The sequence below is a fragment of the Anser cygnoides genome, chromosome 2 (genome assembly GCF_040182565.1).
Source record: "Anser cygnoides isolate HZ-2024a breed goose chromosome 2, Taihu_goose_T2T_genome, whole genome shotgun sequence".
NCBI classification, from domain to species: Eukaryota; Metazoa; Chordata; class Aves; order Anseriformes; family Anatidae; genus Anser; species Anser cygnoides.
In genome coordinates, this window is record NC_089874.1 from 39,244,832 (window position 1) to 39,269,084 (window position 24,253).

Sequence of the window (24,253 nt, forward strand, 5' to 3'; positions counted from 1 at the left end):
AAGGAAACGGAAAAGGAAAAGGAAAAGGAAAAGGAAAAGGAAAAGGAAAAGGAAAAGGAAAAGGAAAAGGAAAAGGAAAAGGAAAAGGAAAAGGAAAAGGAAAAGGAAAAGGAAAAGAAAAGAAAAAGAAAAAGAAAAAGGAAAAAGAAAAAGAAAAAAAAAAGAAAAAGAAAAAGAAAAAGAAAAAGAAAAAGAAAAAGAAAAAGAAAAAGAAAAAGAAAAAGAAAAAGAAAAAAGAAAAAGAAAAAGAAAAAGAAAAAGAAAAAGAAAAAGAAAAAAAAAAGAAAAAGAAAAAGAAAAAGAAAGAAGAAAAAAAGAAAAGAAAAACACACAAAGGCTGGTTACAGCCAGACTGGTGCAAAGTACAAGAATCCTCCTTGACACCTATGCCATCTCTCAAGTTGTAATGAAGTCCCAAAGGAAGATAAGAAGCATGCAGGCACACATGTCTTTGACTCACTAGAGCACTATCAATATGTGCCATTTCTAAAAGAAAAGATGACATTCTTGAAGATTAAAAACTCTGTCTTTTTGACATGATTTGTAATTAATAAGAATATTTTTTTTCTTTTGTAGTTTTAAAAGTACTGTTCTGTCTCTTACAGAGAGCTTCCTTTCTCCCTACCCCCAAAGGAGGAGATACTATTCTCTTTAAAATGAAAATAATCTCCAAAATAGGGGGGAAGGACTGCATTGTTGGAGTCTATCACAGTGTAAATTAGAGATAATAACAAAGATTGTACTAGAAAAGTGGTATATTCTTCCTCCAGTTGGGAACATTCTTATTACAGCATAGCTCCTTGATAATAAAAAATGAGTAAATAGACAAATAAATAGTTTTTAAAAGGCAACCAAGGATTTATTTTTTCCCCCAAATAAAAGGCATTGTCTGACAAATTGGGGCTTAATGCTTGTATTTTGGAGAGGCTGGTATTTAGAATTTTTTTAATTTAATGTTTGAGTTGTGGTTTTTTGTTTGTTTGTTTTCAATATAATGAAGTTCATGTTGCTAATAGCAATACCAAACAAATTACCCTTTTCTACTGGGAAATCTGGCCAAAACAGTTGTTCTTAAAGGTGAAAACCGCTTTAAGCTCTGGAGCATAAAACAGAAGGCACAGTTTCAGAAGAATAATATCTACAGATTCTACTCTAGGCTGAGTTTTCTGGTTCATTTTAGAAAAGCATTAAGCACATATTTTAAGAGTATAATTCCACTTCATTTCTTAAGTGGTTTATTTCCAGACTTCTCTCCTTTTTTGTGTGTCAACTAGTGGTTTTGGTCCTGTAGGCAAATAAATAATAATAACAATATAAAAAGATGGATAGAGAAAAAGATATTTTGAGTTCATGCACAAATTTCAGCTGGAAGTCTGCCTATCCACAGTCTATTTTTCATCTAGTAGATTACTTATTTAACATAAATTATTTCTTCATGAAATAATGACCTTTTGGTCATGATTTTTCTAGATATTGTAATATGGCTCTGTTGAATTTATTAATGCGGTTTTCTAATATAGTCAGAGGTGTTACATATTTGATTATCTATTACTAACCAGCAACGGAGGCAGAGTTACATTTCTGATTTTTTTAATATATCTTTATTTTCTGCATAGTAAATAGTATTTTGTTTTAAAGAAACAGAACAAAGTTATCCTATTTGCAATTCTATTGCTTTGAAGGAAAAAAAAAATCAGCATGTTTTTATGGAAAGGATTGCTTCTAATTTTGGCAAAGACTGCAAAGTAAAAAAATGTGATAGTAACTTCAGTCACATGATTACTTATTCTTACATTTGACTTTCAGAGCCAAAAAAAAAACCCTACTGATTTCTCAGGTACTTATAATAAAACCTATGTATTTAAAAGATTATTTTCTTAAACAGCTATTACTACACTGCTTCACTTAATCATAATTCCTCCACTCCAGAGTAGGTCATAGCTTGTGCATTGCAGAACAATAAAATGTTGCAAAATGTTTTTCATAATAAATACTTTTCATAGAAGATTTACCAAATAATCCCAACCATCTGTTTAATGTGGAAGAGGGTTTGGCCATATCACTCATCAGCTGTGTAGAAAGGAGTGGTTTAATTAAGAAAATTTAACAAGCTTTACTTTGACATTTATCAGTGGTTTGGTAACTTTGAGGAAAACTTACCATTTTTAAACAAACTTCTGTTTTTTTTTAAAACAAAATACCTCCTATTAATCCCTCACCTTTGTCAGTAGCTTGTCTGGCAGATGATCGTGTGCTATTAGTGTAGGTGTAACTCACTGGTGTTTATTGCCTGTAGCATAACAGGTATAAATGCTGAAAAATGAGACACCTCTCAACAGGATTTTTTGTGTGTGTGTGTGTAAAAGCTATCACAACAAGTAGAATATAGAAGTGAATAAATCACACAAAGCAGCAGAAGTCTAATACTTTACCTGCATTATTATTATGAAAAATAAAGCACCTTAGCTTCCTGCTTACTACCTTTCTTTATAGTCCATGTGTACTTGGCAGCTGCACAGACCAAATTCGTTTTTTTGTATTAGGATGACTTGTCTAAGTCACTGATAGCTGTGCATTTGTTGCTTTCTTCCTGTTGGATACTGTACTCCCATTTCTCCTTTTCATATTATGTGGAGTCTGAAAACCTCTCACCTTCTCAGAGGGTAGAGTATAGGAATGAATGTCCACTTTATACTGTCAAAAACTAAAATTGCTTAAAAATCATGAACATATAATTAACTTTGACACATGTCTCCTGATGTGTTCGGTGGAGTAGGTTTTTTAGTTGCCTGTATGCATGGACTGCGGTGCAATCAGTGCTACTGTGCAATACTGCTCAGCACTCTTCTACATTTTAAAAGTTTCTCAGATTTTTCTTTCATGCTTCTGGGACTGCCAGAATGCTTTTTTTTGGTTTGTTTATTTGTTTGTTTTACTTTTTTTTTTTTTAATCTTTTCTTCTTCTTTGCTTTCCTTCTTCATCTTCCCAGAATAAATACCACATTGCGGAACTACGCAGCACTCATACAACCTCACTTATGCAGCTTAACTTCTGTATTTCTATGGAACAAGTCATAGAATCATTAAGGTGGAAAAGACCTCCAAGATCGTCTGGTCCAACCACCACCAATGCTACTCACCTACCCTACCACCAATATTACCCACTAAACCATGTAACTAAGTACCGCATCCAACCTTTCCTTAAACACCTTCAGGGAAGGTGTAGATGCCTTTCTACCTCTACATGCAGATGTAGAAAGGCTTGACCATCTGAGCAAGAAAATAGAGCATTTCATCCGTTTTACATTTCATTCCTGGTTTTAAGTGAGTGAGAAGCAGTTTGGGAATGAGCTTTGTCATCTAACACTCTGCAAGACATTTCACAGATCTCCTACCTTATTCACGCCACTAAGCATGTTTTGATGGATCTTTGGCTGCTTAAGGTGGATACTAGTTTCAGACAGTTGACTCTGTTGCAATACCCTCCTCCCTGTGCAGTTTTACAGTTTATCCTCTGCTTCCTCTGCCTGGCAATTACCTGCTGCACTCAGCATGAGAGTGGGGCTGACCTGGAGCTATAGTGCAAGGCAGGTTCCTTTTTGTTGCCTGCTGACTCATAAAGCCTGTTTACTTGCAGTTGTTGATGTACATGATGTGTGGTGCCTTTGAGCCATCAGCTCACTCAGTGCCCCTCAAGACAGTGAGATGGTTATCTCATTATCATGTTTCTAATATATCCTTCACTATGGTACATCACCCAAAAATAAAGTAATAAAGGAACATGTAATTCAAAAAGGATGGGCTGGAACGCCTTTTTTCTTTCAGGCTTTGTGGGCTTCTTATTTTCTTTGCTAGTATCCTTACCTGAAGGTGTTTTTTGTTTGTTTGTTTTTGTTTGTTTGTTTTTGTTTTGTTTCGTTTTGTTTTTCCTGGTATGTTTCAGGCTCCCTTCCATAGCCTTCAGTCATTCTAATATTTTCAAAAATGACAGCATACAGCCACCTATACTCTCCATTTTTGTCTCTCTGATATTCTTCTGATCTGTGATGGTGTTTTAGTTAGTAAATTCATCTTACAACTTATTGATGCAATTCATCATCTTTTTTATTATTTAATTTTTTCATTACTTCTTGCATTTTTTATAAATCTTCAACTTTAAGCCTGAAACAAATAGAGGATGCGCTGTAAGGTTGAATCCTGCAAGATGTTGAAGAGGCTGAAGGGGAAGAGAGAAAAATAATCCATTTAGTTTTGTCTGGGACTACATTACGTATATGTGAGCCATCTCAAAATGTCAAGCCTTTTGGCTGTCTCTTACTCCCGTGAATGGGCTAAGAGAAAGAAATTATGATAATTATTTATACATTATTTATAACAATACAATTAAATGCATGTATATAAATAATTTTTCATAATTGCATATTTCTAGACAAATACAAACAGTTTTCATTGTAATTAGATTTTAAATTTAAATGAGGGGAAAAACTACTTCTAATTTTATCTTTTGAGTCATTTTGAACACTCTCCGTTCTCATTCATTTCTCTTCCTGGGATTATTGCATTCTGCATCAGATTATAAAGCTTAACCAGAGGTTTACATGTTGGAAAAAAAAAAATCCACGCTAGAAAAGCAGCTTATTGATGTTTTTAGACAGTGGTATGAAGCGAGTATAAAACAGTGTCAAACAGAGTTTTAGCCAGGAAATGCTCCTGTCTTTCAAAGAGTATTGATTTGGAAGTTAACCATATTTCTATTTTAGTTACAAAGCCATGCTAGATGACAACACTTTTTCTAATATGCTTCACTATGCCTTAAGACAATATGATAATGCTAACTTTTATAATTTTTCTGCATGATATTTCTACACGGGAAAAAACGGGGAAAAGCAATCTTAAAGTGTCTTATATCTTACACCGGTATGATTTTATTTGGTTGGTTGGTTTGCTTTGAGTTTGTTTGTTTGTTTGTTTGCTTTTTTCCCATAGTTGCTTTTATTTTACATTGATCTAGCAACAACCAGAAAATAGCCTCAAATTCTGAAGGAATCTTACAGTAACCTATATTTTTATAATTTAGTTAAGACTAATTTATGAAGGAAAGGAAAATACTGCAATTTTTTTTTTATAAGAACGTGTCCTGAAGGTGCAGACTATGTGGAGATATAATGAGCATGACAGGAAGGCTTGTATGGAAAAGTTCCTATAAGAGAGAAATGTGTGAAATTAAATATGATCTAGTCTTTGAGCAAACTGTATATAATCAGTGCAACTTATGTGTCAGGTAGGCATTCTTATGGAGACAAGCATCCATTCTCAATTTTATTCAGCTGGTAGCATTTTTAGTGTAAATTTTAAAGATCATAGATTTGTATAATAGATGAGGAAAGGAACCTCTGAAGATCAGCTGCACACACTGCTCTGCTCAAAGATATGAAAAGATACAAAAATGAAAAAGCAATCATTTATGTACAAATGTGATCTAAAATTTTACTGTTATAAAAATAAATATTGGATTTTTTTTTAATCTATACTTTCACTTAGTAAAACCAGAGCTACAGAAACTACCTACGCAAGTGTAACTAGAGTCCTGCTGAAAGTGCAGCTCCTACCTAAATCATATAGATCCGTATAGATCATTTTTAATGACTACACTAAGAAATATATAACTACAGTATATGCATATATACAGTATAGTATACACAGTGCAGTACTGCCTATATAGTAAGTATTCAGGGGTGGGCTCCATTGATGATCATGCTGGGGGATTAGGAAAAGAGTAGAAATAAATTTAGCAGAAAACAAAGGTTTATTTTACAGTTTATTTATTTTATATTACAACTATATGTTGGATGTTCCCTGTGTCCATTGCTATTTCATACCTTCTCAGGTAAGCCTATTCTGTGAATGGATCTGAAAAATCACCTGATATGTTTTATTTTCAAATGAGCAATTGACATATTTTCCTCGTTTTTGTGGAATGATGAATGACATGTGCGAGATGATAGTTGAGTATTGACTTTTTTTTTTTTTTTTTTTGTAGTCTGTTGTGTCCTGTGGTATTTCTATGAAAAGCATTAATTTATTGCATGCAGTAACCTGAGCAAGAACTGCATTAACATCTTAAGGTGATACTGTTCTTTTGGAGATACTGCTGTATGTAGAGAATGAAGGTTACCTCCAAAGTACATAAAAGACAGATTTATGAACTATTTAAAAGTCTCAGTCCCAGTAGGAACACTACAACCCAGCAGAATACCAATCTAAACCCTAAGCAGAATTTATGGATGTAGATTTTGATTACTAGGTTCTATGTTTGATCTAAATAGCAAAGCTTACTGATTACTTAAGTGTTATCGCTTATAGAATGACAACACGTACATAGAGTAAAAGGGAATGAGTGAATCCTTTTGGTTGCAAAGTACTGTGCTATTAATTAGTCAGCTTTGGTTTTGGTCACTGGCTGTTTCTTCTGCCCTGTCTGAAATCATATCTATGTTAACTCTAGAATTGTTTCTAGGCTTATTTGACAGATCTGTATAGATTTATAGTCTTCATATTTATAGTTGCAGAGATTATGCAATCTATTAGAAATAGTAAAGACATAGGTGGATCCTTTTCTTGGGAAGCTTTTGCTTTGGAACCTTTCTGCAGAGCCTTATACTATGAAACTACTGTTTTGTAGGTGGTGCCAGAAATAGTATTGGAATTGATCTTATTTTCAGGCCAAACACATTTTTTATCAAATTTCTGCTGGATTTTGTTTTGTTCTCCTGAGCTATCCTTTCTCCCCTGTGGGTTGTGACTGCATGAAGCAGTCAGCTAAGTGGGCTTAAGGCTGAAGCCCAGACTCTTATTCTTGTTTCCAGGCTATTTATTGTGAAATTTACAGGCAGAATGACTAGTTTATACGGCAGAAAGCTAGCATTGGCAAGAATGTGAGGAGTCTAATGGGTATATAGGGTCAGTGGAGATGCACTGGAAATCACTGGAGTCTTGAAAGACCACAGACATCAGTTTTTGGTGTTGGACAGGAACGTAATGAGATTCAGGGTTAATAAAATTTCCACAAAGCTGTTCAAACGTCCTTATGTTTTTCTTTTCAACACACTTATAAAGATAGATAGACCAAATAAGTTTTTGCTCAGAAAAAATAAATTGAATAAAATTAAATAAACAAATTTATCCTAACCTGAAGATACAAATTGTTTTAATGGGTTTGATATTGTCACGATTAGATAACTAGCAATCCTGTACAATGTGAAGAAGTGTGTTAAATCATGGTTTTCCAACAGTTAAAGATTTTACATAGCCATTCTCCAGAGCTCCCCTTAACACAGAACAGAGAAAGAAAGGCTGTAATATTTTGTGAGTCATGTTCAGCAAATCTACAGAACTCAGGTATTAAGTCACTTACCCTACTTTTCCTTTTGTTTTGTTTTGTTTTGTTTTTTTCTTTGAAAACTGAAGTTGTTTTTTGTTGTTTTTTTGTTTGTTTTTTTGTTTTTTACTTCTTCAATGTCTACGTTATCTTAGTTTCTAAGCTATTTAGAAATTCATGATTAATAAAGTTGCCAAGAGTTCTAAAATACTACACACTCTTTTCTGTATTATGGGTCCATATGAAACACAAATTGCATCTCAAGGGAAGGAAATTACGGTCGCTCTCTTACTTAACAAATTTATATACTTGGACTTCTGCTGATTTCTTTATATGCCAGGACATGACTTCTTGCCCTTTTAAACCTTCTGGGAGAATTCACTAGAGGTTAACGTAATCAACAAACAACCTTCCAAAAAGTTAAATATTCATTATTAAAGAGAAAAGTTTCTGAGGATAAAAAAAAAAAAGAAAAGGTTTTAAAATAATTAAAAAGATTCCACCTGTCCCTGCCTTACTCTTTGTAAGGTTGACCCTGAAAGCCAGACAACTCTGAGCTTTCTTAAAAGCTCTCCCCAGATATGTTGCTGTCCTCAGCACTCATCCCACTGATCTGGACTGCCAAAAGAGCTGGGCAGCTTTGGGGGTGTTTGGAAATAGGCGGTTGGTAGGTTAAAAAAAAAATTGTTAGGAGAATATTTTTCAAGATCCACTGTATTGTCTTCATCTTTGCTTTTTAAGAGCCTGCCTGAAGTTAGATACACTTGTTTTTATAAGTAGTATGAAGTTTTATTTAAACATAAAAATAACTTTGGGAACTTAGAATCAACACTTTCACAATTTCTACAACCTGACCTTGAGTCTAATCAGATAGATCCATAGAACCAGTCCTGCAAACATTTATGAGTCTGTCTGGACTCTTCAAGTTGAATGAGGCTAGGCATATACCTGACTGTTTTAAAGAAGAGGAAGTTTTTTGAGTTTTATTGCTCTGAAAGATGTTAGCATTCATTGTAATTTCTATTGATATTATGTAAATCTTTACATGCATGTAATCTAGCAGTAGGAATATTGAAAATTTTTCTCCACTGTATCTTTTGTCTGCAGTAATCTGTAAGCTTTTCCAGAAGTGCAGCCTGCCAGAACAATGTACAAGCAGTGCCAGGTCTATTGTCCATTTTAACAGTTCTTCCTTTTGTCTTCATCTGGCCTTATTAACAGTCTCTTCCTGATTTTGTTGTGTGAATTTTTGTTGTAGTTTTTTTTGGTTGTTGTGGTGGTGGTGGTGGTGTTTTTGTTTTGTTTGTTTAAATTAGCACATGGTTTGCTATGAAAGACGTGTATCAGAGCAGAGTGGGATACTACTTTCTTATCCCTGTTTTGGGGAGGGGGGAGAGGGAGGTATGAATATAGAAGTAAAAAATGACAAATTATACCAACCACATTTACTGTCTACTCAATTCTTGATTTGGGGCAGGAGATAAAGAGGTTACTTTTTGTGTCAGTGACAGATTTTATATTTTGAATAAGAAACAGAGTAGATCCTGCCAATCAAAGTATCTTTAAATATTTTTGCTAATGACTGAAGTGAAATTAACCTCCAAGTTTTAAAGAAATATATGAAAATTGAAATTCTAACAAATTCTGCTAAATATAGAAAGCTCATGTGAGAAATTGGAATGCAATTAAGTATGCTTTTTCAAAAAAAAGACTTATCAAAAGCTAACCATTAACAGTCTGTTATTAAAATCTTGGGCTAGCTTCACAGGCTATTATAATTTGTTCAAAATATATGAATGATTTAGGATAAGGACTTAACAGAAGACTGAAGAGCTCATAGCAATTCACAGTATTTGGTCACATAGAATAAAGTACTGTTGGCAGATCTGTTGTTCAACTTTTGCTTTTAATTCAGTATACATTCTGTGCTGTAAGTAGGATCAGAGAATGCTGAAAACATCTGCTTCCACAAAAACATGTCATCTTTATATTTCCATTAAGCAAGGAAAAGAGATAAGAAGGAATCTGAGAAAAATACAGGAAAAATCTGATGAAGTAACTCTAGAAACTATTATTAAAAAAGGAGATAGGGAGGAGTGTTGAGTTTCACAGTAAATGTAGATATAAAAACATCATATTTAACCTAAGAGATCCTTTAAGAGACACTAACTCTTGTGATTTAAAGGATCTGTGATAGTTCATTGAAAAATTTCCTGATTATGGAGAACTGAGGCCTGAACACATGTGAGGCATTAGGCTTTTCAGTGGTATGTTAATCCCTTATTATGTATTTGTATCTTTTCCATTGCCATACAGTAAGTTTCCAAGGAATAGAACATATGGCATGTGTTCTACCCCTCCACCCCCCATATTGTCAATGCTTCTAAATGTGTTTGTGTTTGTTTTTTTCTGCTTCCAAATGCTGACTAAGAACATTAGTATTCTAGTTCAATTTCAAATCCTTTCCTGAAAATGTATTTTATCCTTTTGACCCCTCAGATACAAAGCATTATTCAAATGGTTTAGGACTCAAGTCTTGCAAGCAAATCAGTAAAATTACATTTCTATTTTGTTCCTCCTTCTCATGAAGGCAATAAGAATCAAGGCAGTAAAAGCTGATAATACAAAATTACTTACATGGACATTTAATACATTAACACCAAATTTAGCCGCATCTCTATATTTCTGGTTTTAGGGCTTTATAATTTGAATTCATCTTGAATTGTTGTATAGCTAACTACTTGGTTTGACTACATGTCCCCATAGAGATTCTTCTATTAAAGACTACTGTCTCTTGACCCTGGAAAAACCTTTAGATCACTGGCTTTTGACAGCAAACCACTAGTGTTTGCAGCTGTGAAAATGCTCTTTTTCTGCTTGTAATAAGCAATTATAAAGACTACTAAATCTTTAAGCTGTCTATATTAACATATTAAACAAGTACAAGACCATAGATTTCAGACTATGTACATGGAAGAATTTGTTACAATTCTGCTTGTGGTGCATGATCTATTATAGTTTTATCTTTTGAAATTAACTTTAATAACTGGTTTTGCAAGACACCAGAGCTGAAATTAAAAATTGAATTAGACCCTTAGGGTATTTCACACAGCTCATGTTAACATTGAACATTGGTCTTTTTTTTTTTCCTTGCACATAATAGGAAAAATGCTTGTGTTTTTATTTCAGCTGCCTTTACTCTTTAACAGTTTCAGTTCTTCGTAAAAGATAAGAATATGAGCTATTTTTCATCCTCTTTCTTTTTACATTAAATAATAATATGCATTTTAAACAAGGTACACCTAAACAAGGTACACAAGTGCGTTACCCTAAAGAAAAAGTTTTAACAGACAATTCCTCATAATTATTTACAATGTATTTACAGATATAAAGCTATGTGAATGGTGAAGTCTTTCAATTTACTGCCTTTTACTGCCTGCTGGTTTTTGTTTGTTTGTTTGTTTGTTTGTTTGTTTTCTATGTTCTTCTGATGATCTTCACTTTTTCTCTTACAGAACAATTTTTTTGCAGGAAGGGAAAGAGAAGGGAGTTACTGGTAGAGTTTTAAAAGCCTAACTCTCGAGGGTTGTGCCTGGTCACAGTTAAATTAGTTTCATCAACTTTCAACTACTAGGATGTAAAGTCCAGGAGCCTATTTTTACTTGCACATGATATGATGCACAAGCAATAAATGTGGTTGTAGTGCATTAATACAGTGTTGGAGGTGAAAGCCCAGATGAAAGACCCCAGCAGGTCTGCTTCAACACCAGCAGAACACCAGGAGTCAGCCATATAGTAATTTCTTTGTGTCTATTTCCAAGTCACAAAAATCAGAATTAACAGTTCTGCTCAGAAGAAAAAAAAAAAAAAGAAAAAAAAAAGTCAAGTTAGGAGAGATCTTCACCCACATTACAAAGTACAAGTGAAAAGTCCCTTCTAAACTCTTGAGAAGGCAAATTCATACTTTCTAAGATCTTTTTTGTTAAGCTGCTAATATTTGGGATTGGCTTGGAGTTTTAATTAAGGCTGCTATTTAACATTCATACTGCACCTGTGCCTAGATGCCAAACAAACCGAGGCCCCAAAGTTCTGGGCAGAATTGTAAATTAATCCACGTGAACATATGTGCAAAGTGGGCCATTAGTACTTCCTAAGTCTGATTTTTTTATATATATATTTTTAACTTTAACATATTAATACTCTTCCAGTTTACTGTTCTCATGAATCTTGAAGGAAACAATCTTTCTTCAAATGGTATAGATTACAGTGCAGGTTGGGAGATGGCAGTATCTGAGGCCTGCTTCTCAGCTAATATCAAGTAGCACTTTTTCTAACTCAGGAAGAGCACAGCAGTTATTTTATTTACATAGCCTAGTTATTGCAGTTTTTCTGTTTGGCAGTTATTAGAGTGTTATTGCTAAATTTATTGATACACCTGCTACTGACTTGGCAGTTGAGGAGTAGGATTTCTGCTTACGCAAAATTAAATATGTAGTCATATGTTATAGCAGCACAAACGCCTTCACTTGTATGAGCAATTGCAGAGATTTTTTTTTCCAAAACTGTACCTAACATCTGTGTATTTGGGAAGCCACAATGTCTTCAAGAAAAGCTTAGCCTCTTTGACTTCTTTGGAGAAAAATAAACCTAAGCTCTTAATTTAAAATTGATGAGTGTTAAACTTTTTTTTATATCAACATACAAGGCTTATGAAAGCTGAAAATCAATTCTAAAAATTCTGCTTGGTGAACTACAATATGCCTATAAATATCACATGCAGTCTTAGTGACTTGCCTATGATCAAGTTGTGGACATCTAAATAAACAACAAGACATTTGTATCCCACAGTATTAGGCAGTTCCTGCAGAGATTATGGGTAGTAGTTAATTAAAATTGCATGAATATTTATTTATTTATTTATTTGGTTTCATTCCTCTTCGTATCCAATAAGATAAAATTGCACGGCTTTGAACAGCTGTTAAGCATGTATATCCCCTGGGATTATATTGGTCCTTCTTGCTTCAGTCCCATTACTGACTGAAAAATATTCAAAGTAGAGATTCTAGATCCTAGTAGAGTAGTAGGTTCTTATGTGACACTTTGATCATCTAGATGAATGCACTAGGCTGGCATAGGAGCTAAAGCTACAAAGACATAGGGGCAAAGTAGAGCACTGTTCCTGCATGGGATTCCATCAGAGTAGCACTGAACCTTACCAGGCATATGCTTAACCATCCATATTCATTCACAGGTTTGGAGCTTTAACCCAACTTTTTATTAAAGAAAAATGTTATTTCTGCAGGTAATATTTATACACACACACACACACACACACACATATATATATGAATAAAACCTATTTTCTGACAATATCTTTTTCTGAGGAGTGTCATTTGTTCATTGTTATGTTTATTTCAATACATTTTTTACTATGAGATTCTTTTCTTGTATCATATAAATATTTTGGTTAAGATGTTTGTATGCTCTTGGAAGCCAATACTTTGCAGATACACATATTTGTTATGTGTTTTGGTTTGTTTCAGGTAATATCAAAATTATCGAACAAGTCTACGCTATCTCAGGTATGTTGCTCACATTTTAAATCTGCAAAGCTTGACTTAGAAACATGCACACAGTTACGGCCAGATCAAAGTTGGAAAAACTCCAAGTGACTTCATTGGTTTCAGAATGAGTCTTTAAATAGCATCCTGCAGATAGTTGTGCCACTGTCCATTTTATGATTGATTATGATCTTTTCTTCCAGGTGCTGAGCTAGGATATCATACTATGGCATGCACATTTTAAATACAATGTTTCTCAAGCCAAAGCCTTGAATATGGATAATACTCATTCTGTGTAGAGTATAGGCTACATGACAGCCAGGTCCTGTGTAATTTGATCTTTATATCAGCCTTCAGATGACTATTATGGTTGACAAAAAAAGCTGTTATAATATTTTAATATAGACAAGTCTTTTGACGTTTTAAATTTGTACCTTTTCATACCTCTCAGACTGAAAGTGTTTAATTCACTATTTGCCAATGGATACTAAAAGAAAAACTTTCACTTGATGGAAGTGAGTATTACACAGCAAAATTAAAACTTTGCTGTAAAATATTTAGGTAGATACTGATAGGAGCTTAGAACATTTAGATAAATTCCCCAAGCCTGCATTTTTAAATTGTCTTGGGTCCAACACCAAGCATCCACAGAGCAATTTTTTATTTTATTTTTTTTATAAAGGTAGCTATGCTTTTTGTTGACTCAGTTCTGAAGCTGACGTTGTCACACTACTCATGCATTAATGTGATTTTGTATAAACTGAGAAATTTGCCTACTGTCCCAGCAGATGTTTCAGTCATAATGACTAAGGATGCAGAGGATATCTGGGCTTCAACTGAACTGTTATAAATGCTATTTACACATTCCAAATGGCTCCATACAAAAATGTGGAATGGAATTACCAGCCTCAGTTCTTTCCCTTGGTACACCAGGAGTCTGACAGTAACATTCAGAAGTACACCTCAGTAAAGCAAGATTAATCTACTCAAGTACATATGTGCCACATGGCTTGTAAGACCTAGTCATGTGATCTTGGTACTAAGACATACTGCATTGAGTTTACTGTCTATGGCACTAGAGAGCCTTGCTAATGTATTTGTTATCTTTTTCATGTACATACGTATAGCCATAGTTGAAGAGAGAAGGATTCCTGCAACATCAGATTCTGAATTTGACCTTAGTAATTATTATCTGCTTTTTTAGACAGAGCTCAAGGGAAATGGAAATATAAAGAAAAGACTCCCTTCAATTGTAGAAGATGAAGAAGATGATGATGAAGGAGAAGAAGAGAGCAGCACCCTTTCACCAATCCATACAAGAAGCACAACTTGCTCTCAACAGAAGAAGGCTGGAAGCAATAAAAACCACCTGGGGAGGAACTTGAAGCAGTTGGCCTCAGGAACAGTGCCCTTCCATTCACCCATTCGTGCTTGCAGTTCAAACCCCTCAAGAACCAAACATGAAACTGAGCTCCATTACTATTCCAAAAGGAAGGAGAAAAACCTTAAGTTACACCTTTCAGCACTGAATGCTGGTGGCCCACCAGACCTGAGCCCAAGGTAATAGTTAGGAATGGTTATTTTCTTCCATATCACATAACTTCTATTAGAAATATAATGACTGTAACAAAAAAAAAAATCAAAAAAAAAACCTTTGATATTCAAAATGTTAATACTTTTTCAATATGTCCATATTTTGTTCATCCCACAGAGAAGGAATAGTCCTCTCATTGTAGAAAATATTGAACACTTTAGGACTTCTTTGCAAGATAAAGAATTTCTGTAAGCAAAAAGGGAAAGTACTGAGCAATTATAAAAATGACTATTTGAATAGTCTGGTTTTATAGTATCGTTTTGTCCATCTATAATAATCTTTATTCCCACAGTAACGCTGTGAAGCATACTCAGTCCATCAGAGATATAGTAATTTAGGAAGCAAGTTGATGATAAGGCGGCAGAGCTGTGCAAATACAAAAATTACTGGAGTGGAGAACTATAATGGGAAACTACTGCCTGGCAATTTTAGAAAATATTTAGAGTTTTTTACATTAGATAAAGAAAACCTGACAATACAAGTTATGTACAAAGTAAACATGGATTTGAGAAAATCTGTTTTGCCATGAATTCTGACATAAAGTCATATAATAATGTGAATAATGCTTTTTGTGGTTTTAAGCGTATAATTTAAAAAAAAATACTTATATGTTATTTGTAAGGTGATTTTTTTTTTCTTAGTTCTGAATTCTTGCAATATAATCATTAATTGTTAATAAAATCAAGAGTTTTAGGCTCTTTTCATTACCAAAATCAAAATCACTTTTTTTGACATATGAGGAAAAACAGGAGGTGATTATTCAGTTCAAGTTTCGGTTTCTATAAGTTTAAGCATTTCACATGTTCAAGAACTTCCTTTATTCATGATAGGCAGAATGGTATTTTCACAAACTTTCCTTTGTAGACATGAAAGAACCAAAGCTTGACCAATATTTATTTATTTCTAAGACACCTGTCCGTACAGATGCAATAAAAAGAGTTATACATTTAAGAGTGTATAACAATCTTTTCCCCTCATCATATATTTGATGAATATAATAACATTTCAAATAGGAGAAGTATACAAACTGATTACCCTGTATTTGCCAATACAAGGAAAAATAATATATGAAAAACTAGCTTCTACATGAGCAAAACTGAAATGCATAACAGATATTTTCTCATTTCTTCTTTGGATCTCATGTGAGTCTGGTTCAGGTCAGCTGTGACAGACAGTTATTTGCATAACAAATGGTAATTCTGGGGAAAGACACCTTTCATATTTTCCGCTGAACTGCAATTTTGCTCCTTGTTGTTCTGAGCATATGCATCCAGACATTGGCACTCAAGGCTGTAAGAGCAAATGTGAAACAAGTGTTGTTACATGTGTTATTATTTATTATTTCAATTCACAATTTATAATTCCAGAATAATCCTAATAGGCTAGAAAATTGTCTCATGATGTATGTGGTTTGCAGACTTTTTCAGCTAAAAAACTTTCATATTATTTCCCCAAATTGGTTTATATTATTAGAACATTGAAACGGACTGGTTAAAAGCACTTTAAAGAGAGCTTCAAATATTTTTAAGTAAATATGAAAGAGAAAATAAGATCTTTTAATTAATATCCTCACTTTTATTTGTTGTTGTACAGTGGTGTAAGGGTGTAAGATGCTGTTTTGATCTGAAATGTCCAGTCAATGTAGTGGGGAGGTTAGTAACCTCACTTTTTCAAAAGAAAATGTACTTTGTCTTAAACTTTTTCTGTGCATGTTCCCTAGAGCAAGCCAACAAGAATTTCTCAGTCACTTCAGGTTTGTTTCTTTGACACTATAATGAAGGCAGTAGACAAAACATACAGAGACTGGTTAAAACGTTAAAATAGTCCTGGACAGAAGAAATAGAAGTCAGCATCATAACTTCCAGGATACAGTCTTAATCTTCCCAACCCCTTTTTGCATTCTGCATCTGAAGTAGAGCATCAAAAAGAAGAAGCCTAGAATGCCCGGGAGGAAACATTTATGCATTTGAATCTCCTCAAATCCATATTGGCAACAGTACTCTGGCCCTGACCAACTAGATAGAAGAGGTCACATATTAGACTTTTCTGACTTTTTGGTTTCTAGGAGTTGAGATATCTGTCTTCAGGAGAAAATTCAGGACTGTAATAGCTAATTCTTAAAGGGGAGAGAGTTTTGAGCCCATGTGTTTTCTATTCACTAGATTGTTACTCCACATTCCAGTTGCTTGTTTATGAATAAGCATCTTTCTCACTACATTTTTACTGAGGCCTGTCTTGTAGCACTCCAGAACTAGCTATTTTTGCTAATATATTTTCCTTTAAGTCTGTATCGTTAAACACTTTAAAGAATACAGCAGCTACAAATTCCAAGTCACGCCTGTTTAGTTTTCCCATGTGCTTTGAAGGCAGTTGAAATGTTAGCATTTGATATAATTAGAAATCTCTACAAAAGGAATATTAGTGTTTAAAGTTTACTTTTTGAAGCAGTGAGGCCAGATGACATTAAATAGGTTTTATAGCAAATTCCAAAGTAATCATTCAGGTTTCAGCTGCAGGTAACGGTATAGTCCAGAATAGCCAAGGCACCACATTTGAGCCTCATCTTTTCCCAGAGGCTGATTAAGATTAGAGTGCAGTTTAATAAAATCCAGCTGGCATCATGAACACTAAAGCATGACACAAAGCCCTAAGCCCATGTGAAGAAACAGAAGGACAAGAATATATATATATATATAAAAATATATATATAAGAATATATGTATAGTATGTATACAGAACTATTCAATTTACATAGGTCTTTCATCTGTGATATATTGAATCTGTGATGTATTTGATTTGTATTTATTGTATCTTCGGCTGTGTTTTACAGAGATGTTGTCATAAATATTGTTCAGGCTTAGGCTCTGCCTAATTAAGCCTAATATAAGAGCGTGTTACATGCTAGGAGATTTAGACTTGATGAGAGCATAGAGAAATCATCTTTAGTCTGTGCTGAAGAAGATTACAGATTACTGTATGTATGGAAATTGAACTATATTCAATAAAAGCTTTGTTAGGACCTGTTATATATACCGCAAAAGTCACAACAATTTTGAAATTTCAGTTAGTAATATTTGACCTCAAATTCCTTCTTCTAATAGAAAAGGTAATCTATAGTGACTCACAAGATGTTGTAAGTGTAAAGCAATATTTTTTAGATTTCTCTAAATTTAATATCCTGTAAATTTCACTATTGCTTTAAGATGTGCCTTTTATGAGTAATTTTCACAGTATATCTGTGAATGTGATGTCTGTGAAACGGTTTAGGAAGCTGTTCCCTTAACTCTGTTTTTTCTTACAGAATTGTTGACGGGATTGAAGATGGAAACCACAATGAGGAGAGCCAAACCTTTGACTTCAGCTGTGATCAGCTCCGGCAGGACTCCAGGGTATCTCCAACAATTGGAGGTGAATGTTGCTTGGGAAATCACTCTTCAGAGAAAAGAGTTTTCATAACTGCTTTTTGTACCCTTTGTTTCTTTGATTATCAGAAGGAAAAGTCCTTACAAGCAGCATAAATTGATCTAACATGTATCTGTACTTTCAGTACTATTTCAGTACCACACTGAACAATGTGGAAAAATACAACAGGGTCCCTAAGGACAGTTGTTTTCCTACTAACAGTCACCGTAAAACAGCTTGCAAGGAGTAATATGTTTTCATGAATTATATTTTTACTATCGTAGGATCAGCCAGGAGCCTCATGCTCTGAAATTTTTGGACATGGAAGGTACTAAACACATGGACAAAATTTGATAACAAAACATTTTAATAACAATTTTTTAAAAACATCAAAAAATGCAATATGCAAACTTGTCTAAATTTTTGTTAAAAGGATATATACAGAGGCAAAGGAGTGTGGAAGTACTTAGTGTTTCAGAAGTAGGCATAGTGAAACCTTGAATAGCAAAGGGTTTTAGGCAGCCTTATATGACTTACACTCTGAAAAGATTGACAATATAGCATCACAAGGAATGCAACAAGTCAGCAAGAAAAAAAAAAAAAAAAAAAAGAGGAACTGTGGGGACACCAGTGGACTAATGCTGAAGTGACAAAACTAGTGCTGCTCAGATTGTTTCCAACATTTTCCTTCTGTAAGTAAATGTTCTTCATGTACTTGAGTAAACACTCTTCATATAGTTATATACCTTTTGCATGGAGGCCACAAGGACATTTTTTGTCCCTCTTGAAGCCAAACAAAAAACTAATAGTAGCTTACTTCTATCTATAATCTCTAGACTATTAACATGTCATACCATTGGCACCAGGGTTGTCAATTTCAGTCCTTTCAGATTGAAGAGATCACTTTCCTAATTCACACTTTTCTTAAACATTATAAAGTGAACATTAAATACAAGATTTTATTTTCATTTGATCCAAGTGCAAAAACTAGGTTTTAATTTAAAGCAATATAGAAGTACAAGATTACCATTGGTGACTATAGTCACCAATGGTAAGAAGTTATTATAAGAAGTTACTAAAAGAAGTTACTATACTTCTCTTATTTACATGCATTTAAATTATTTTTCAGAGGCTGAAATTGGTGCTGCAGTGCTTGTTATCAAAGTAGAAGAGACCAAACAACAGATCAGCAGGCTTAATAATGAGGTAATGGGCTTCTGTGGAAGTTGGAGCTTATTAACAATAATTCAAGAAATGCTGAAGAAAACTAAGCAAATGTGGGAATATGATAAATGTGCAATACAGGAGTTTGGAAAATTGGATGGGGTTCCTAAATTTAGGGCAGCTAAATTTTAGCTCTTCCAGTGGTTAATTTTCCAAATTAAAGATCTCTAAAAGTTTGTGTCACATGCTGGAGCTAAAATCAAAGTGAGGTTTAGTATAGCTAGATTTTGAATTTTCTTGGGATTTCTTCTCTTCTACATGTGCTTTTGTTTCTCTCTTTCCTTTCAGTCTTTCCTCAAGCACCTTATTCCAACTTTTCTTTCTGGGGAGTAACGCTATGCTTTTGGAGAATTTCCTTGAAAGAAATGAAATCCAGTCATTTTCAAATCACTTTACCTGAATCTAGTTAGAAATAGACAGAAGTACTTCCATTCATGCTCAAGAATGGACCTGTAGGACCTGAGGAATACAGGGCCAGTATTGCTCAGTTGTGCTTTCTATTCATCCCTCCAAAGAGTTTCAAACGTAATCTACTATAAATCTGACACTAAAGAGATGTTCTCTGTCTATACTCTTTATTTCCAGCCACTGCAATACTTCAGTTAACAAGATGAAAGCTTCAGACTTTAACTGCACAGTTGTATTGTAAGACTAAAATCTGTTCACAATATACTCAGTCTTTCAATATATAAAGATATTAGAGACAATTTCTTAAGAGCCAACTAGAGGAAACATTTAAATATATACTTTTTAAAGTCAAACCATACAGCTTTGTTTCTTTTTCCTAATCTTTTTTGTTACCAGAAATATCAAATTTTATTTTATTTTCCTTTCCATCTTGTGTAGGCTTAATCTAATTATACTTTATTTCTATATATGAAGTATTGGGCTTGTAAACCTCTTTTATCCTGGGTCAGGTTAACTTGGTGAGATAATTTACATGTACTGAGCTAAGAGTACAGGCACAGCTAGTTAGTTACGATGCATACATCAACTTGGTTGTATGTCAAACTGTTGAGTTCCGAACAAAGCGCCATGCCCTATTCACTGCAGATTTTTTACAAAGCTTGATCAAAGAACTTAAAGAGCATAAGGAGTGATTCTAAACTGGTATGGATTTAGATGTCACAGGTAACATCCTGGGGGCAAATCCCATAGAGACAGACAGTTATCCTCCAAGTCATCCCATAGATCAAAATATACATTGAAAAACTGCATCACTAGAAGACTGCTTAATTGCGTATTCTACATGGATATATATTCATGTATTCAAACATGCCCCACATAGAGTGCACCTGAACTGACAGTACTGAGTGACTTGGCCCTTACCCATATAAGCCCACAAGTAGCTTTGCTGGAATATACCAGCTGTCCTTTTTTTTTTTTTGTGTTGTGTTGTTGTTGTTTCAACAGAAAGTATTGAACAGCACCTGTAGACCCTATGCTTCTTTTTTTTTTCCATCAGTTGGTGGTGATCATTAATGGAAGAATATGACCAATGTAGAAGCAGACTCTTTGCAGCAGTCAAAATACAGGCAGAGTTTGAAATTGAGCTTCTTTGTAAAATATGCAGACTCCTAAAAAGGAAAATATTGAAAAAGCAGGTCACAAGTAGCCAACAGCAGCACACATTGTCATTAATACATTTTCCAGTGGAAATCAGAAGTCAATCAACAAATGCAAAAATTCCTGCTTTCATGAAAGGCAATTGTATTAAAACAGTTCACTAGCTAGCTTAAAAACATTTCAGCTGTTTGTTGGGAGAACAAAAACATGTATCTTCCCATTCAGACTTTCAAGACAGTCTCTTGTTAGCAGAGCTGCCCCACAAACAAATCTATAAAAGAAGGCAAACCCAGCTCCACATCCATTGGAACTCATGGCAACATTTTAGGTGTATGATATTCACTACATAATGCAAGAGAAAATTCTTTTACCTAAGAATGGGGCTAACAGAAGACTGAGACTTGATTTCACTTCTCAGAGTTTGTTACATATTATCTTTAGGACCAACACATACAAATTTCCTTGAAGAAGGACAGGCACCAAAATCAGCTGCTCAGTATTGAGAGAGAGGCTTCCACATGCTCCAAATTCCTATTCTGTAGCTCCACAGATTAGCTGCCTAGCCATTTACCCAGCTTCTTCATTCCCTAACCTAACCTCACTTCTCATTTTGAGACTGATTGAGAACTAAGCTGATAAAAAGGACTTTCTATCTGGTTCAGCACTGTAAAGTGAACTGGAATAGGACTACTAGACTTTCCTATTACAAATTCCCTAATAGAAAACTCCTACTTGCCTGTGGAAGCTGTTCCACTTAGTCTAAATAAACACTGAATAAAAAAGACACAACTTCAATCATAGTTCAATATGTGGCAGGTGAGAGAGTTTAGGTTCAGATTCTTGCTCCTGTAGAAATTCAGTTGTTTAAGCAACAGTTTCAAAATTCAGTGACTGAACACACAACAGAATGGTATACTTTCTTACTTGGAGAAAGCTTGATTCAAAAACCTACTCCAGATTATGCAGATTGAGAGTTTAGGAATAAGTCTTCTGCTGGACAAGCATGCATCCTTCCTTTGTGGAGATGTGTACACCCAACCTGGTCTTTCCAATGCATTTCTCTGCAAAGTCTATGTGTATCTAAACACTCGCCATTTCCCTGATACAATCATATTTAAACATGGAATTAAACTAAAGAACCCAGGAGTAAAAATAGGAAAATTAGATATTTTCAGATATACAGATGGCCGTAAATCTAGACTGGGGCACCTGTGGACCACTATCTCATTATCTGTGTCCTACTACACATTTAGTTCTCTATCATTTGAGTGCAACTGTATGGAAAGAGCACGGAAATATTTCCACTTTAAATCTTTAAATTAATATTAAAAAGAAAGAAAAAGAAAAGAAAGAAAAGAAAGAAAGGAAGGAAGGAAGGGAGGGAGGAAGGGGGGAAGAGGGGGGGAGGGAGGGAGGGAGGGAGGGAGGGAGGGAGGGAGGAAGGAAGGAAGGAAGGAAGGAAGGAAGGAAGGAAGGAAGGAAGGAAGGAAGGAAGGAAGGAAGGAAGGAAGGAAATACACATCTGAATTATTTGAAACACAGAGAAGCCAAAAATAGGAAAATAGCTAAATTTTAGTCTTATTTTTTCTCTCAAGACTTGCTGTGGACACATGTGCATGTTCTCTATTCAAATATACAAGGACATTTTTTCATACTTGGACATACAAGATACAGCTAGCACAATTCATACAGACAAACTCAGATGTCACGTCCCCTGTTCTTCCTATCCAACTCATCTCTTGTTCAGTCTCTTACAGCTGCATTAGTTAAAGCAGTGCTAAGTATTATGATCTGAAGCAGATCTACACCACTGTGGTTAGCAGGCCGACAGACCACAGCTTGCCCAGTCAGCCCAGAGTACAGAGCACACAAACATGGCTTTGCATTTGGCCATGTAGAGATGCTGTTAGATGTCCAACATTATTCAGAAACCTGGATTTGTATGTATAAACAAGACATACAAAGAATGAAGCTAGGTTGACCCCTTGCTTAAAGGAGGCATTTGGGGACTGATTTCAAATTTTACTACATCAGTAGATTCCACAATTACAGTACTATATCGGTATAATGAGCAGACTATTCACATTACTCCCATTCAACTGAAAAACAAACAAACACAAGGAAATATAAATTGGGTCAGGTTTTATACTAGAAAATTGCCTTCTATGTAGCTGCATTTTGGAATACTTAGTGGAAATTCAGCTATTTTTAATTTTAGTTTTTTTAGTTGCAAGTGCTTAAAATATTCTAAGCGTTTGACACTTATTCAGATCAGTGAAAATGTATTCATATGGATATTTCACTTTCATCTAACAAAAGGGACAATCCTGACTAAATGATTATTTTCCAGATCACCTAGAGAAATTTTATAAATAGAATATTATAAAATGTATGTTGCATCCAGCTTCTAAAAATCAAACTCGTTTTCTTCTCTGGAAGGGCAGGAAAAAAAAGCATATACATTTGCAAAATATCCTTCAATAAAGACAGATGTGGCAAAAAGTGAACTAATGACATTTACTGATGATGAAAACTAATTATGATCAATCTACCCATTTTTTATTTTAACTATGTCCATTTATCACAAAAGACAATATATAAAGCCTAGAATTATTTGTGTTAAGAAATAAAAGCTTTCTAAATCACAAACACAAATTAAACATGCTTTTTGGTCTGTTGATATTTGTTCAGGTAGTTTTTCCTTTAATCATACATATTCATATTTCTTAAGAACTACTACGTTGCTGTTTTCTATACCTCTTGCTTTGACGAGTGTAGAGTACTTTTTCTTTTTTTCTTTTAGTTTTAGCTTAAAAGCTGTAGACAGGTGATGGTAACAAAAATGGCTGATTCTTTAAAGCTTGGGGGAGGAGAGGTTTTTTTTATTTTTTATTTAAAAAAAAAAAGCAAGACATAAGGTATCCATAAAGTATCTATAGGGCATAAGGTTTATATGTTGTAGTATCTCTTTTGCATTTTTCCTTACTGGAAATGCACCTGAGACATCAGCAGTGCAAGCAAAGAGGTATAAAAATTAACCGGGGGCCAGAAGCTGATCTGAGCAACAATAACAAAAATATTACTACTATGATAGGAGATAACCATTACACTGTTAACTCTAATAGGCATGTCAAAACCTTCCTGTATCAAAAAGATCTATTTTCCTAACATCTAAATATAAACCTCTGTTGACATATGAGATTATCATTTTCCAGAAGATATAAGAAAAAGCTGACTGCAGTTCTCTGTCTAAAACCAATTTACACTGGAAACATATTGTTCCAGCCAATCTCAACAAATGCAATTCCTTCAGACTTTCTTTGCTCGTCACATTTTCTAAGATTCCTTATTAGTAGAATTTTCATTTGAATTGTCTTTGGTTAGATTTTTTAAGGCTCTTACAAAGTGTGTGATCCTAAACTGCACCAGCCTAAGTAGTTCCCAATAAAGATAGCCCCCTGGCCTGTGTTGAATAATAATAATAATAATAAAAAGCTGATGATACATTCTGGGAGCATGATTAAAGCA

General features: G+C 34.3%; 1 protein-coding gene across 1 annotated transcript in view; it reads left to right on the plus strand.

Moving 5' to 3' along the window:
• Positions 1 to 24,253, plus strand: part of KCNH8 (potassium voltage-gated channel subfamily H member 8) — a 191,294-nt gene that overhangs the window by 159,417 nt on the left and 7,624 nt on the right. The window contains exons 12-15 of the mRNA XM_013171969.3: positions 12,922 to 12,960; positions 14,144 to 14,499; positions 17,835 to 17,941; positions 19,065 to 19,141. Coding sequence (XP_013027423.1) covers positions 12,922 to 12,960; positions 14,144 to 14,499; positions 17,835 to 17,941; positions 19,065 to 19,141 — 579 coding nt within the window. The remainder of the gene's footprint in view (positions 1 to 12,921; positions 12,961 to 14,143; positions 14,500 to 17,834; positions 17,942 to 19,064; positions 19,142 to 24,253) is intronic.